The 14,024-nt window shown below is 40.8% G+C and overlaps 1 protein-coding gene across 1 annotated transcript in view; it reads left to right on the top strand.

Annotated features, from left to right (window-relative positions):
• The first annotated feature begins 2,755 nt into the window (after window positions 1-2,755).
• nnt (nicotinamide nucleotide transhydrogenase) overlaps window positions 2,756-14,024 on the top strand; it is a 33,288-nt gene continuing 22,019 nt past the window's right edge. The window contains exons 1-10 of the mRNA XM_071465621.1: window positions 2,756-2,896; window positions 4,303-4,518; window positions 8,928-9,157; window positions 9,666-9,883; window positions 9,989-10,076; window positions 10,214-10,302; window positions 10,674-10,861; window positions 11,324-11,457; window positions 11,631-11,822; window positions 13,724-13,877. Coding sequence (XP_071321722.1) covers window positions 4,365-4,518; window positions 8,928-9,157; window positions 9,666-9,883; window positions 9,989-10,076; window positions 10,214-10,302; window positions 10,674-10,861; window positions 11,324-11,457; window positions 11,631-11,822; window positions 13,724-13,877 — 1,447 coding nt within the window. The 5' untranslated portion in view covers window positions 2,756-2,896; window positions 4,303-4,364. The remainder of the gene's footprint in view (window positions 2,897-4,302; window positions 4,519-8,927; window positions 9,158-9,665; window positions 9,884-9,988; window positions 10,077-10,213; window positions 10,303-10,673; window positions 10,862-11,323; window positions 11,458-11,630; window positions 11,823-13,723; window positions 13,878-14,024) is intronic.

The following is a 14,024-nucleotide window of genomic DNA, read 5'->3' as shown; positions in this document are numbered from 1 at the left end:
CGTTTCATGGCCTTTGATATACAAAAATCTTTGCAGTTTTCCAACCATAAAATGCTTGACAAGGACATGGATCAAATAAAAGGATGTTTTGTGTGTGATATAAAAGAGGGTTAATGAATCCATATCCATAATCCAGGAATCCATAAATTAGGTTGCATTCTGGTGCCAAATTTAAGTTTATTTTGAGCTGTAAAGGGTCCTCATTGTCATTCACATTCCTTAATTTTCCAAACAAGAACATGGAAAACACATATGTTCTGAAAGAGGGAAGAAGACAGTTGTGAAAAAATGTTTTTTAATGGGCGGTAAAGGTAGAAACATTCCTCCACTTGCTTCCTGACCTCAAAATATGTGTTGGTTAAATGTATAGTTTTAATGTCAGCAAGGAGGAAGGAGAAGAAATAGAAAAGGGAATATCAGGGAAAAGAGAAAATCAAAGTCGTGCAAGCAAAGCCAATGCAATTAGAAGAGCTATCTTTAGGGTGAAACGCTTCAATGAAAACCAGGCGCAGCAACAATGCATTCCACTCTCTGAGCCTGATAAAAAGAACCAGATGATCAGTGCATATGTGTGTGTATATGTGTGTGTTTGTGTGTTTGTGTGTGTGTGTGAGAGAGAGAGAGTATATCTATTCTATTGTATACAATATATACAATACTGTAAGTGAAAGCATGTGCTGGTGCAGACTGAATAGATTTGCTGAATATGAGAAGACAGACAAAGCAGTTGTTTCCTTGTATGAGCGTCAACACAGGCCGTATCCCAATTTTTGCTTTTCATTAACAGTTACAGGGAAACACAAGCACCTTCCATGTGTCTTTATTAGCACAGAAACAAAGATGCAATTTGTCCCTCAGGAGCACTAAATGTATAGCTCATCATCACAAGTGGAACAGGGCAACATGCATGTGCTGTCACAGTTCTGCAGACACATCTTGGGACTGGAGAGGAGGGAACAGACTTTGCTTCAGTTACCTTATGTCATACTTCACCGGTGCCCTGACTTAGAGTGAGGAAGTAAGCTAAGTAACTTAGCTTCCGGGGGAGGCAGCTAGCTTGACCCCCCTCTCAGACTAGCACAGAGGCTAGCTGGCTTGCTCAAGTTGAGACTGCAATGACTTTGAGCATGCAAAGTCATGTTTACAAATAATTCCAGAGTTTGCAGTTATAAATAAATCACTCTTTGTAAACCTCGCTTGCAGCAAAGAGATTTGTATTTGTTCAAAAAAAAAAAAAAAAAAGACAGACTACGTGAATCAAAACTGAATAAATGATCAGTGTTGAGGTCAAACAAAGACAAAGTGAAAGAAGAAATGCTTTTGTGGATGTATGTGTGCGACAGTTGTACATAAAGTCTTCTAATCTAGCAAATTAAAAGATACTGTTAAAATCAAAATCAAAGTATTATAAATCACAGTCTATACATGATAAAATTGTCAAAGTGCCTAGGGTGTTTTTACTCCCTGTTTACAATTGACTGTATTGAAAGTACATGTCTTATCTAAGTTTATTAAGACATTCTATATTAAATTGTATGAGACCTCTCTGGATTGCTGCCATCACTGATTAATACAAATTCTACAATCATTTATTGTTAATTTTTCAATAACAGCTTGAAATGTAAAATCCCAGCGTTGTTTTTGTCTTAGTCCTTTGCTCCTTTGAGCAAACCATGTTTCTTTGTGAAAGCCAGATTCAAAATGGCTGAATGAATTGCTCATAGTCTGTCATCATTTGACTAATAACAAGATATTAAGACAATATGGACATAACACTCTTTGGCAGAATTACTATAACCTGGTTTTTTGTAAACACGAGTTGCAACATTAATAATTTTAGTCATTATTCGTAATTATTTGATCGTGTGGTCAGTTATAATTGACTAATGTACATAAACTTGCCACCATAGGAACAGTGCTTACATAACCTTAGAGGTTTTGAACTAGGACAGGTATCAAGCATAATATATATATCAAGAAAGAATATATTCAGTGGAATACAATGTTTAGATTATTTGTGTGTTTACATGAAGTGTAATATCGCACATAGTTTACAAGTGTACTTATTAAGGAGTGGAAGATGGACCCTGTGTCAAAGTCTACTTTCAGGATTTCACTTTTGTGCTGGTGTTAGAAGTTAGGGTGGCACAGTGTCACCTCACAGCAAGAAAGTCCTGGGTTTGAACCCTGAACTGTTCAGCTGAGGATTGTCTGTTTATGTTCTCTTTTTGTTAAGTTTGGTTTAGTGTATAAGGAAAGTTTTATAAAGACAGACAAGAGGGTCCAGATAGATAGATGGTTAGATAGATAAATAGCATTTTTATCCCACAGTGGGTTGGTGGATTAAAAATAGTCAAAGTGCGACCCTCAGTGGATTTATATAAAGCTGCATCTTCCGTATGCTTGGGACGCCATTTCTGACACCATGGTACAATCATAGACTGTATATATATATTTATATACTTTAGTACAATATATAAATCTACTCAGTTTATTCATATCTTTATTAGTGTGCATGGATGTGTATGCAGTCAGAAATCTACATGTGCGTTTGCTTCAAACTGATTTCTAACACAAGTCTGTGCCCCAAATCAAGCCTTAAGTGACATATCGGTTTAGTGTATAAAATAATGTCAATGTTACTGTCAATCAACCAAAAGTTGAAGTAACTTTCACCGAGCAATATGCATGTGTGCATACGTGCACACGCATTCACCACGGCTTTTGTCACGCCCCATTGGTCAGGCACAGCCAGCGCATCAGAAGTCATCGGATATCCTCTGATGCGTCTCATATGATCCAGTAAAATTCAACACCGGCCGCTGCTGCAGACATCTTCCGGGTCGACGGAGAGTTCGCCCGCCTGTGCTGCACAGAGCCAGGACTGTCTGCAAAGGTCAGTCGACTTATCCGCCGTTCACCTTTACACCCTCGCTTTTCACCACGCATTTGTTTCGGTTTGCATTTCTCTGCGTGTTTAGGGGGGGGGGGGGGGGGGGCTTTTTGAGTCATACGTCGCCTTCACACACGAAACAGATGTGGGTTAGCCGCTAGCTAGCGCGCTTGTTAGCTCATTGTAGCTTTCACCCTCCCCACCACCACCACCACCTCCACCTCCACCCGCCGCCCCGCTAGATTTTACATAAAGCAACAAACGTTTGCAACACGATGATCTTGTTCCTCCTTTTTTTTTTTTTTTTAATGAGCTATCGTCAGCAAAACGTTAGCTGCATCAGAGGGGTTCATGATTTGGTGACGTGTAAGCTTGAGTGTTTTGGTTTTTTTTTTTAATAATAGGTCTGACAAAATAAAACAACATACACAGGCCGTAATGTGACTGTTAATCCTGTCCGCAGCTTGTTATTGTAGTGGTAAATTTTAATAATGTGCATGACGTCAATTAATTTCCACTTCAGTTTCCCTGAAGTGGAAACTGTTGCTTTTCTTATTTCTCTGTGATAATAAACAGAATATATTTTCGGTTTTGGTTTGTTAGTTGCACAAAAAACATATCACAGTTTCACAACCGACTTTCAAAATTCATGCACACCACAGCTTTGCTCTTTGCTTTGATTGTAGGACTTGTTAGATGTAATGATATACTGATGAGCAAATTCTCAAATCAAGGAAGCTGGTGCCAGCAAATTACAGGCTTTTTTACTTGGTGTTTATTACTCTCAGTGTTTATTTGGTTTGGACTCTTGAACACAGGGTTGAGGACACACAGAGTGACAGAGTGGGGTTTATTGCCAGTCAATTCTAGTTTAAACCCTACTACACCAGCCAAGCTATCCCAGTCTATCCCAGTTCCATTATCTCCCTCTTAAGTAAACATGCACTTGTCCATGCTGTTTTGCCGCCTCTGAGTCATTCAGTGAGCTGCACTTTAAAGAAGTGACCGTGGTTGTCCATGATTTTGTGAATATACAGATGTGACCCATTTTTTTCTTTCCAAAATCATCCCTGCAGAAAATGGGTCAAAAACATACATACGCTTGTATGATGGCAAAAATGCATGTAGAAATGTTTTCTCAGTGAATGTGACCTGTTGCATAAACAAAGGTCATACATATGTGCTTGTTGTACAAGTGAACAGGGTGGGACATATTACTGTGGACGTTTTTCAAATGTAAGTGTGCAGAAGGCTGATAATGCTGGAAAGAGACGTGAGACGCTCTTATTTTCACTTTCATCCTCCTGTTATTCTTCCTTACATATAACCCCCACCCCCACCCCCTCCTCCTCCCCTCTCTGTTTGTTGGTGCCCTTATCTCTCACCTGTCTCTCGTGTCTCTTCCCTAGGAGGGGTGCTGCCTGTCCTGTTGAGCTCCTCCTGGTGTGTGAGTATCGGGTGTGTGTGCACCATGGCGAGCCTCCTACGTGTTGTGGTGACCAACTGCTCGGCCCCTGTGTTCAGTGGGGTTTCCTGCGCGAAGCTGCAGAGCAGCCGTACGATAAAATCATCATGCCTTCGCTTTTTCAGGACCCATCAAGCTCTTGGACGATGTGCCAGTCCAGGTAAGATACGATGCATACACAGCAGTTTGACAGGGCCATGTGTAAAAAGATGAACTTACAGAAAGCATTTAATTCTACAGTCAGACCAAAAGCTCTCCTCTGAGGTCACTGACTTTATTGTGTCACTAGATCCATAAAAACATGTCTTGTATGCACAACATAGACAGACAGCATAGAGGTTGTGACGGTGACACAGACTGTCCCAGGTGTCACAGCGACCGTTAAATCTTCTCCAGCCATCCCTGAAAAATAAAACTGATATATTGATACTGTGTCAGTGCATTGGACATTTGATTTACTGACAGCATGACTGCAGTGGTAGACAAGCTAATATGAGATTGATACCTGTTTAATTGTACAGGTACCATATGAAAGTAGTCAGTACCACTCAGGAGTTAATATTGACAAGGCTGTGTACAATATACAGCTCTCCGTCATGTTTTAATGGTTGTGTTACATACGACATTCTGTTCAACCATGAATTGATCAGTAAATCAATATAAGATTGATCTAAAACTATTTTGATAATGAATTAATCACTTAATTCACTGCTTATTTCCCATTATGTAGCTCCTCCTTTCCTAGGTGCATGTCACACCAGTCACAGACAGTAGTTAGTCGGTTTACTGCTAAGAAAGAGCAGCATGTTGGATCTGACTCTAAAAATATTCATACACTCAAGACTCTTAGATAATGTGTGGATGGCCTGGTAAAAATGAAGTGGGCAGTACAACCCAGTTTTATGTCAGCAAATTATTGTTAGCCTGAGCATTTCTAACCTAGATGTAAGTGTTTCTGTGCAGTACATTCAGCTGCAGTACAAAACTGCCTGATTAGAAAGCAAATACAGCACAGTGTATTAATAATGTATGTATTGCCTCCTCCTTTAAAACACTTATACCACATCTGCTGGAGTTTATAGAGACATGTTTTACTACTAGCAGCATGAGAGCAAAGCCGCCTGTAACTTCAGTGTGCTCTCTCATGCACCTGTGCATCAGCTGCAGGTGTCACCCTCTCATTACAGTAACAATCACAGAGGTTATGTTGTCCGTGAAATGGTACCACTCACAATTAAAAAGGACAGGGAAGTGTTCTATTAATGCCATTGTCTTTTGTTGGCCTCGGTAACAAACAAATCTGTCATTGTCATATAATTATAGCAATCTTTCATTCATTCTTTTTCTTTGCATGCTCGTTCATTTTTAAGGTCTGTACTTCGTAATTGTTATGAAGATGTTAATCCACTGTTTATATAAATAAAACCAAATAGGGACTATCCTGTAATTCCATACAGTAGCTTTTTTTCCCCCCCTTACCTCTTAGAAGTCCGTTCTAAAGGTCAGTGTTGCTACCTTCATCTGCTCTGAGCTCCAAGGTCACATTCAGGTTAATGCAGCCCTGAGGCATTATTCTCCAATTTTTCCATGACCTCACTCTATACCCACTAACCAGACTCTGTGTGTGTGTGTGTGTGTGTGTGTGTGTGTGTGTGTGTGTGTGTGTGTGTGTGTGTGTGTGTGTGTGTGTGTGTGTGTGTGTGTGTGTGTGTGTGTGTGTGTGTACTGTGAAAGCCAGTGCCAGCTGGTTGCAGGTGCTTCATGTCTGTGCATGCTGGGTCCATGATTCTGCCAATGTCCCTCTGCCTCTGTGTGGTTGAGTGATAAAGGGGTGCTGGTGACCTGGTTCACAGTGACTAGTGTTTGACCTTCCTGCAGTTCAGTTAGCTCCAGTAACAGCTGGCAGGACCTATTCTGGACACACAGGTATCAGCTTACAATCTCTCAGACAAGGAGAGGAGGGGAACACACCACACGCTCTAATGCTTTGACCTCTGGGGAGCCTATAGATGTACAGTACAGACTGAGTCAGCCCGTTGATGTGAGAGTGCATTTGTGAACTGAATGACTCTGTGCTTTCAACAGACTGTTGGCATTGTCTTGCTAGCCTTATCATATTAGATGCACTTGTTTGCGGATCTAGTATTATGCTTCTTGGTTAGCAGATGCTAACTATGTAGATCTGTCTCTTTCCACTCAGCACTGTCAGCAGGCGTTCAAACAGAAAACAGGGTCCGTGGAGTTGGTTGCTTCAGGTGCTGGTGAGACAGATAAATACAATCTGTCTTAGGGAGGCGAGTTTGAGTCATACATCCATTGAGGCTACCAATGAGGCCTAACAAAAGTGATACATATATTGCCTTCTTCATGAAATTGGTGCGTTAACACCACCAACTGTTAGAATAGTGGAAAAGTTTGCTACCTTTAAACAAAATAGGAACCCACTCATACACATACTCTCAGTGGTCACAAATTCCACATCACCCCCTCAGCACCCCCTCCTGTGACACATCCCAGGACGAGTGTGAGCCCACGCTATTTAAATGTGGCTATGTTGGGTCTCGGTGCAGCGGCCCAGCAGGCCAGTGCTTCACTTGTGGCTCTGGTTTGGGGGCAGATACCCAGCTTGGAACTGGGTTCAGCGAACAACTGGCTTTTCAATTAAAAAAAAAAAACTTATTAAGAAAAATTGAATGAAATCCTGCAGAGAAAATGTTTACATGTGGCCCTTGGAGCTTTGTTGTTATGGACACTGAAGTTCACACACTTATCTTTAATCAGGTTTAAGGGTTATCATATTATTACCTCTCCTGTGAGATCATTCACAGCACTTAAATTTAAAACGTATTTATACAAATATATATAGAGTCTAAACGAGCTAATGCTCACTAGTTTTTTTTTTTTTTTTTTTTTAGCTTATGCTTCTATCCTCATTCTGAACATGATTTAAGCTGCATTTTTGTTCAGTAATACGATAGCCATGGGACAGGCGACCCACCTCTCTCTAATCTCTTAGTCTTAAAATGATTGCTACCCGACTGCAAAATGTGTTAACATTTTATAACAACAGTGCCATATCACTCTTGGTTTATAGACTTCCAAAAATCAAATGGACAGCTGGCAACCATTTTTTTTTCAGTTTTCTTGTGTCCTGGAGCTTTTTGTAAAATAAAAGTTGTTAGAAGACAGGTCACCACAGCAGGGTGAGAGGAAAGGCAGCCGTCAGAGGCTCTAGTGTTTATATATAGACGAGGAGACAGTGGGAAAGGGCTGCAGTGGAATTTTCCGTAGGAGCCAACACAACATGTGACCTGCCTGTTGCTTGCACACCAGACATGAATAAGAACAAACACAATTTTCAGCCACTTTATTCTATGTCTGTCTTACTCATTCTCAGGTTGGCTACTCATTAGTCTCCTGTGTTTCTTTCCTTTACCTGTGTCATTCAGATTTTGAGCTGCTCTCTGGTTCATACACATGTTGGAACAGCTGTGCTTTGAATTGCAAAAATCCTGGACAACAAAGCGAAGCTGTCTGGATCCACAGTGAAAACATTTGTCTGTGTCTTAATTTCCCATTCAATAATATAAATGGTCTGTGTGGCTTTCAACAAAGACAAGTTTGGCAATGAATTACAGTATTTCCTTGCTGACCGTGATGTCCTCCAAATACTGTCCCCTATCCTGCAGTGGCCTTGGACAAAAAGTCTGCGGAGCTTTTTGGTTGAAACTTTTGGTCCAGTGTGAAATCTTCACACATTTTTGAACGGATTACCGTAATAATAAAATATAATAATATTTTGTTCAGACTTTCATAGCTTCATCAGTTTCAAATCATAATTTGTCCAATACTTTCGACATATGAACAAATACCTGCAAAACCCATGATATTTCCCTCAGCCTCTGATTAGCAACTTATTGCAACTATTATTATTAATAAAGCCAGTGAATAGCTTCAGAGAGGGTAGCATGGCTGTAGACTGTGATGTTGTTACAGGACACTGAGTGACCCTGAATACTGCATGTACTGTATTTATGGTAAACTCAGTTTGAACTCCACTCACGGTCATGTACTGAGGTGATTTCTCCTTGAAGCTGCAGTGGTATCTGCATTTACGCTGTGTGGTTTTTTTCATAATAATGATTTTAATTCTTCTTGAATTGTCTCCCATTTATCAAATCACAAACTCATACATACAGCTGCAATGATCCATTCAGTCAACAAAATAGCTGTATCCTGTGTATTGTTAGTGTATCTTTCTGTTGTTTTGACACACACTGTGCATGTTTCCTTTTTCCTCATTTCTTTTTTTGCTCTTTTTTTGTTAAAGTATGAAAAACTGAGAAACATTGTGAAATCCTTTGGAACAACCATTGTCTGCTTTGGTCTTTGTGGGCTGTTGGTTATAAAAACCATTTCCCCCATAATGGGTTTCAACAAGCCATAGATAACAGTTCATTAGCTTGGCATGAATGAGTCTGTCATCAGTAAAACATGAAGTAATGAATTCATACAACAGCTGTCCCTTATCTCACATGCTCCTGTATTGTTTTTCTTGGCCTCCTCCAGGTATTCCATACAAACAACTCACAGTTGGCGTTCCCAAAGAAATTTTCCAGAATGAACGTCGCGTGGCGCTGTCTCCTGCTGGCGTCCAGGCACTCATCAAACAGGGCTTCAATGTCGTCGTGGAGTCCGGAGCTGGAGAGCCTTCCAAGTTTGCCGATGAACAGTACACCCAGGCTGGAGCAACAATTAAAGACATTAAAGATGTCTTGGCGTCTGATGTGTTGGTTAAGGTAGGATTAAAGTGAGGCTGGGGGAGGAGGAAGGTGTAAGAAGAGGTAATGAGGGATAAAGGAAGGAACAGTGTGGGCCAGTCAGTGTTTTTGCAGCAGGATTTTGTACTTAATGTGCATTTTATGGTGTTAGGTGCAGAAGGAAGAGGGAGAATGACAGAGCATAGGAATGTGGGAGAGAAGCAGTGCTCCTAGGCTAAAACAACAAATAACTGAAGTACTGTCTTTACTTAGACACGGTAGTCGAGGTAGAAAAATGGAGAGAGAGCGAGAGAGAGAGAGAGTGAGTAGTGGAGAATATAAAAACCAGGCTGACTCTTGCAGGGATTTTTATTCTTATCAAACATTTCTAAGTGTGTAGATGGATGGATTAAAGAAATTTGTATAGATTTGAAGAGTGTCATCCTTGATGTACTTAGAGGCCAAGGTTGGAGGTCAGATATTTTGCTTTGCTTCTCATGTTGCCCCTGTCCACTTATGTTCTCCGACCACATTTTTCTGCTTCTAGGTCCGTGCTCCCACTTTCAACCCAGCTTTGGGCATCCATGAGGTGGAGATGATGAAGGAAGCAGCCACTTTAATCAGCTTCATCTATCCAGCCCAGAACCCTGAGTTGATGGACATGCTGTCCCAGAAGAAAGCCACCGTCCTGGCCATGGACCAGGTTCCACGAGTCACCATCGCCCAGGGTTACGATGCACTGAGCTCCATGGCAAACATTGCAGGGTACGCACATGATGCCTTCAAGTGTACTGTTATTATGAGAAGGGTCAACGTGAAGGATTAACTGATAGGCTTTTTTGATTTCTAATGTATGAAATGTCATTTTAGGTACAAGGCAGTCGTTCTGGCAGCTAACAGCTTCGGACGCTTTTTCACCGGACAAATCACAGCAGCTGGGAAAGTGCCACCTGCAAAGGTGCAGAGTATGAGTCTGTATGTGTGTGTTTCTGTTAGTGTTACTGTAAGTGTGAATGTGTGTTTATGCCAGTTTTAACTTTTAACAGGCCACGTGACTGTATTGTCATCCCATCCCATGTATGTGTTTTTGAATAGGTGCTGATCATTGGAGGTGGTGTGGCTGGATTGGCAGCGGCTGGCAGTGCCAGGGCTATGGGAGCCATTGTCAGAGGATTTGACACCAGGTTTGTTGCCGATATGATACGCATAAATTACAAATTACATGAATGCCAATTGTATTTCAACACAGGTGCAGAGTTTGATTAAATCATTTGTCTTGTTTCAGCAGCTAATATGGTCAGTTTTGTCATGAAAAAGTGTGTGAGGTGGTAATGTAACAGTAACAATAGTATTTGTATAATTTACATGTGGATTTTATTCGTCAGTGAAAAACACATTGCGTCTCCTTCACAATAAAGGCCATGCCATGTTTTGCCGATTTCGAGAATGGAAATTTTTAAGATGCACGTGTGTGTGTGTGTTCTCATATCAGAGATATTTTCCTTCTGCCTGACTAAGAAATCACCTCTGACACCTCATCTCCCCCCTCTCCCAGAGCTGCAGCTTTGGAGCAGTTTAAATCTCTGGGCGCAGAGCCGCTGGAGGTGGACATTAAGGAGTCAGGAGAGGGCCAGGGAGGCTACGCCAAGGAAATGTCTAAAGAGTTCATAGAGGCAGAGATGAAGCTGTTTGCCAAACAGTGTCAGGACGTGGACATTGTCATCAGCACAGCTCTAATCCCTGGTATGCACAGAGGCACAAACTCAGGCACAACATAAACACTGACTCTATATTTAAAAAGTGAAAGGCAAGTTTCCATGACTGACTGTGCTTAAGCTCAAGGCCATGTAAATAGCTTTCATGTATTCTGGGCAAGTAGTCAGAGAATTTAGAAATAAAAAGGACAAGTCATGGAATATTGAACATTAAAAATAACTTTACAGGAATCTACCAGAACATATTTCACAACAGCATCACATTTGTTTTGTTACTCTTGGTTTGAACAGTTTCTGTACATCAGGTAGCTTAGCTGTTGAGAGTGTGAGTCACTTGATAGATCATAATGTGGCCTGGAGGTCTGTGTGTATTTGTAGCTTTTTCACCACATTTCTACACAGTTTTTTACACATTTAATTTGAAGCTTAATGTAAAAATAAATGTGACAACTAATTCCTTGATGTCTCTATGTCCAATTTCACATCACAGGTAGGCGGGCACCCATCCTGATCACCAAAGCAATGGTAGAGAGCATGAAGGATGGCTCGGTGGTGGTGGACTTAGCTGCCGAAGCTGGAGGAAACATTGAGACCACAGTGCCAGGGGAGCTGTCAGTATACAAGGTCAGTGCATGTACTGTCCACACACGCTCCCATCCATACTAAAGTAATTGTTTATTTGGTTTTTTTTTGGGTCTATGTCGATTGTCTTTTGGGGATATCAAACATCATCTGTCATTGGTCCCTGCTTCTAATTTGGTGAAACATCACAAAACTTATTTTTTCTTTATTTTTAGGGAGTGACCCATATCGGCTTCACAGACCTGCCCAGCCGTTTGCCAACGCAGTCCAGCACCCTCTACTCCAACAACATCACTAAGCTGATGCGAGCGGTCAGCCCTGGCAAGGACAACTTTTACCTGGATGTCAAGGATGTGTTTGACTATGGGACCATGGATCACGTTGTCAGAGGATCTGTTGTCATGCAGGTATGTGGCCAGCGGTCAAAACAAACTGTCTGTGTGCACAGCTGAGACTTCCCATGAATTTCTCAGGCGATAAACAAGGAAGGAAACTGAGGATACATTCAGTCATATAGAAAATCATTCAAAATGCCTTGTGGGTCTCCGCTACAGTCACTAGATGTCACCCTAAGGACACATCATTCTCTTCCTGCTCTATCTACTTGCAGCATGTTTACAGTTGGTTATGGAGTAATTTCCCCTCAGTAGACCTAACAAGCAGGTGCATGATTTCCTGTCTTTATTATTTTACTGAAGCAAAGCCATTAATTTAGCATTTCAAGTGGAAATGTTTAGTCCCTTCTAAACTGGTTCTTAATATGTTTCAGGCAATAAAATGACCTTATAAATAGTATGACTGAGTGTGAATCTGGCACAGTCTACTCCTCAGAACTTTATTCTACTTTTCAGTCATATTGGCATCGTTTTATTAGTTTTGATATAGCTTTGATTTATTCAATTAATTTTAATTTCAATTTTAAGTTGGTCTGTCCAGCTGTGGCTAACCATGGAGTTACTGTCATGTCATTTGGACCGAAGCGTATTTTGTCCATACTGCACCAAATTAATTGTGTGTTTTATTCGTTAGATGCAGTTCTGTATGGACCACAAGTATTCATGGTCTTTAAATCTCATATCTAAAATGCGAAAGATTTAGGTTTAAAACGATGCAATTGTCAATTAGAGCCCGAAAAGTGATTCAGACGGTTGATATCATTGAACGCTATTATCTCATCACAGACACATGCTGGTAATGGCTGATAAGCTTGAAACGTATTGTAATCCAGTGTAGCTGCCAGTCCACTCCTTCTTTATCTGCATTGTGTTGTATGAAGTTTAGCAGATTATGTTTCTCTCTTTCCTACACTGAACAGCCCCCCTCCTCTTTTTCTTTAGTTTAGAAACGGTGCTGCACAAGTTCATTTTTCAGCTGTAACATGTCCTCAGTGCAGATCTAGGTCACAGTTCTGCAATAACCAAATTTAAGGAATCTTTATGTTATGTAAAGCTTATGTTAATGTAAAAAAAAACAAAGAAAACTAGTTGATTTGTTATCGGATTTTTTTAAAGTCTTGAATATGAATGTCAGCATCAGCCTCAAAAATCAGTATCTGTCTGACCCTACTGTTGGTTACAGAGGTGAAGCGTCTTTACTGAGTGCGTATGAGGCAGTGATGCTCCACCACTGCAACTACTGTAGATTTGGCTTTATGTCTTCAGTATCCATGTTGTGCACCAGTAAGATGTACCTTTACTGTGTCTGAGTAATAAGGATTTGTCAGACTTAAGATGTGGGTTGTATTTTTTGTGACTCCACATGGGCAACACGTTCAGGTTGGGTTATATGACTCTTGATAAACATGGATGTAACCTGGAACTAGTCTGTGTGGAAGAGACATACATACTCAAGGTTGTTCTTATTTATTTATTTATTTATTTATCCTTAAATGATTTGCTGTAATCAGTCGCAGTCAAGCTAGGTTCAATTTTTCAAGTAACACAGATTGCAGACAGTGTTTTTACCCATATCTGATCACAGCAGTGGTCACAGATCTTATAAATGATGCTGAAGTACAGATTTTAGTTACTGTACCCACTGATCATTAGTTTGCTCACTTTGATCTTGACAGCATAGTCTAATGTTTCTCAGATTTACGAATGCAGCCGAGGTCATTGCCGAGAATCAGGTAATGAGATCAGGGAATAAAGGCAGACTTCAAATCACCTCTTAATTAATGTCATTTGATATTGTTGATATCACTAAATCATGGCTGCCCTCACTGACCTTTCCTCTCTTCTCTATAAGGTAAAGGTTCCCTCTTTCTACCTTTCACATTGTACCATTCTTTATTTATTGTTACTTTCAGAATGGAAAGAACCTGTTCCCCGCTCCTCAGCCTAACAATGTGCCCATTGCGGCCCCTCCTAAACCCAAGTCTGTCCAGGAACTGGAGGCAGAGAAGGCGGCACACATCTCCCCCTTCAGGGCTACACTCACCACTGCTGGAGTGTACACTGGAGGTCAGTTGTCACCATTGAAACTGAAGGTGCCATTAAATTGAGATTTTCTGGTTAAGTAGAGAAATCAGGGCGACGCTAAGTCTGAGTAAATTGGGTCTTAAGGGATGTTGAGGTCTAGCCAGAAGGTGACGGACAGGTTAATAGTCA

This window comes from Trachinotus anak, unplaced genomic scaffold, assembly GCF_046630095.1.
Source record: "Trachinotus anak isolate AG129_WGS33_773 ecotype Australia unplaced genomic scaffold, CSIRO_AGI_Tana_v1 ptg000028l, whole genome shotgun sequence".
NCBI classification, from domain to species: domain Eukaryota; kingdom Metazoa; phylum Chordata; class Actinopteri; order Carangiformes; family Carangidae; genus Trachinotus; species Trachinotus anak.
This window is presented reverse-complemented; position numbering and strand designations above follow the sequence as displayed.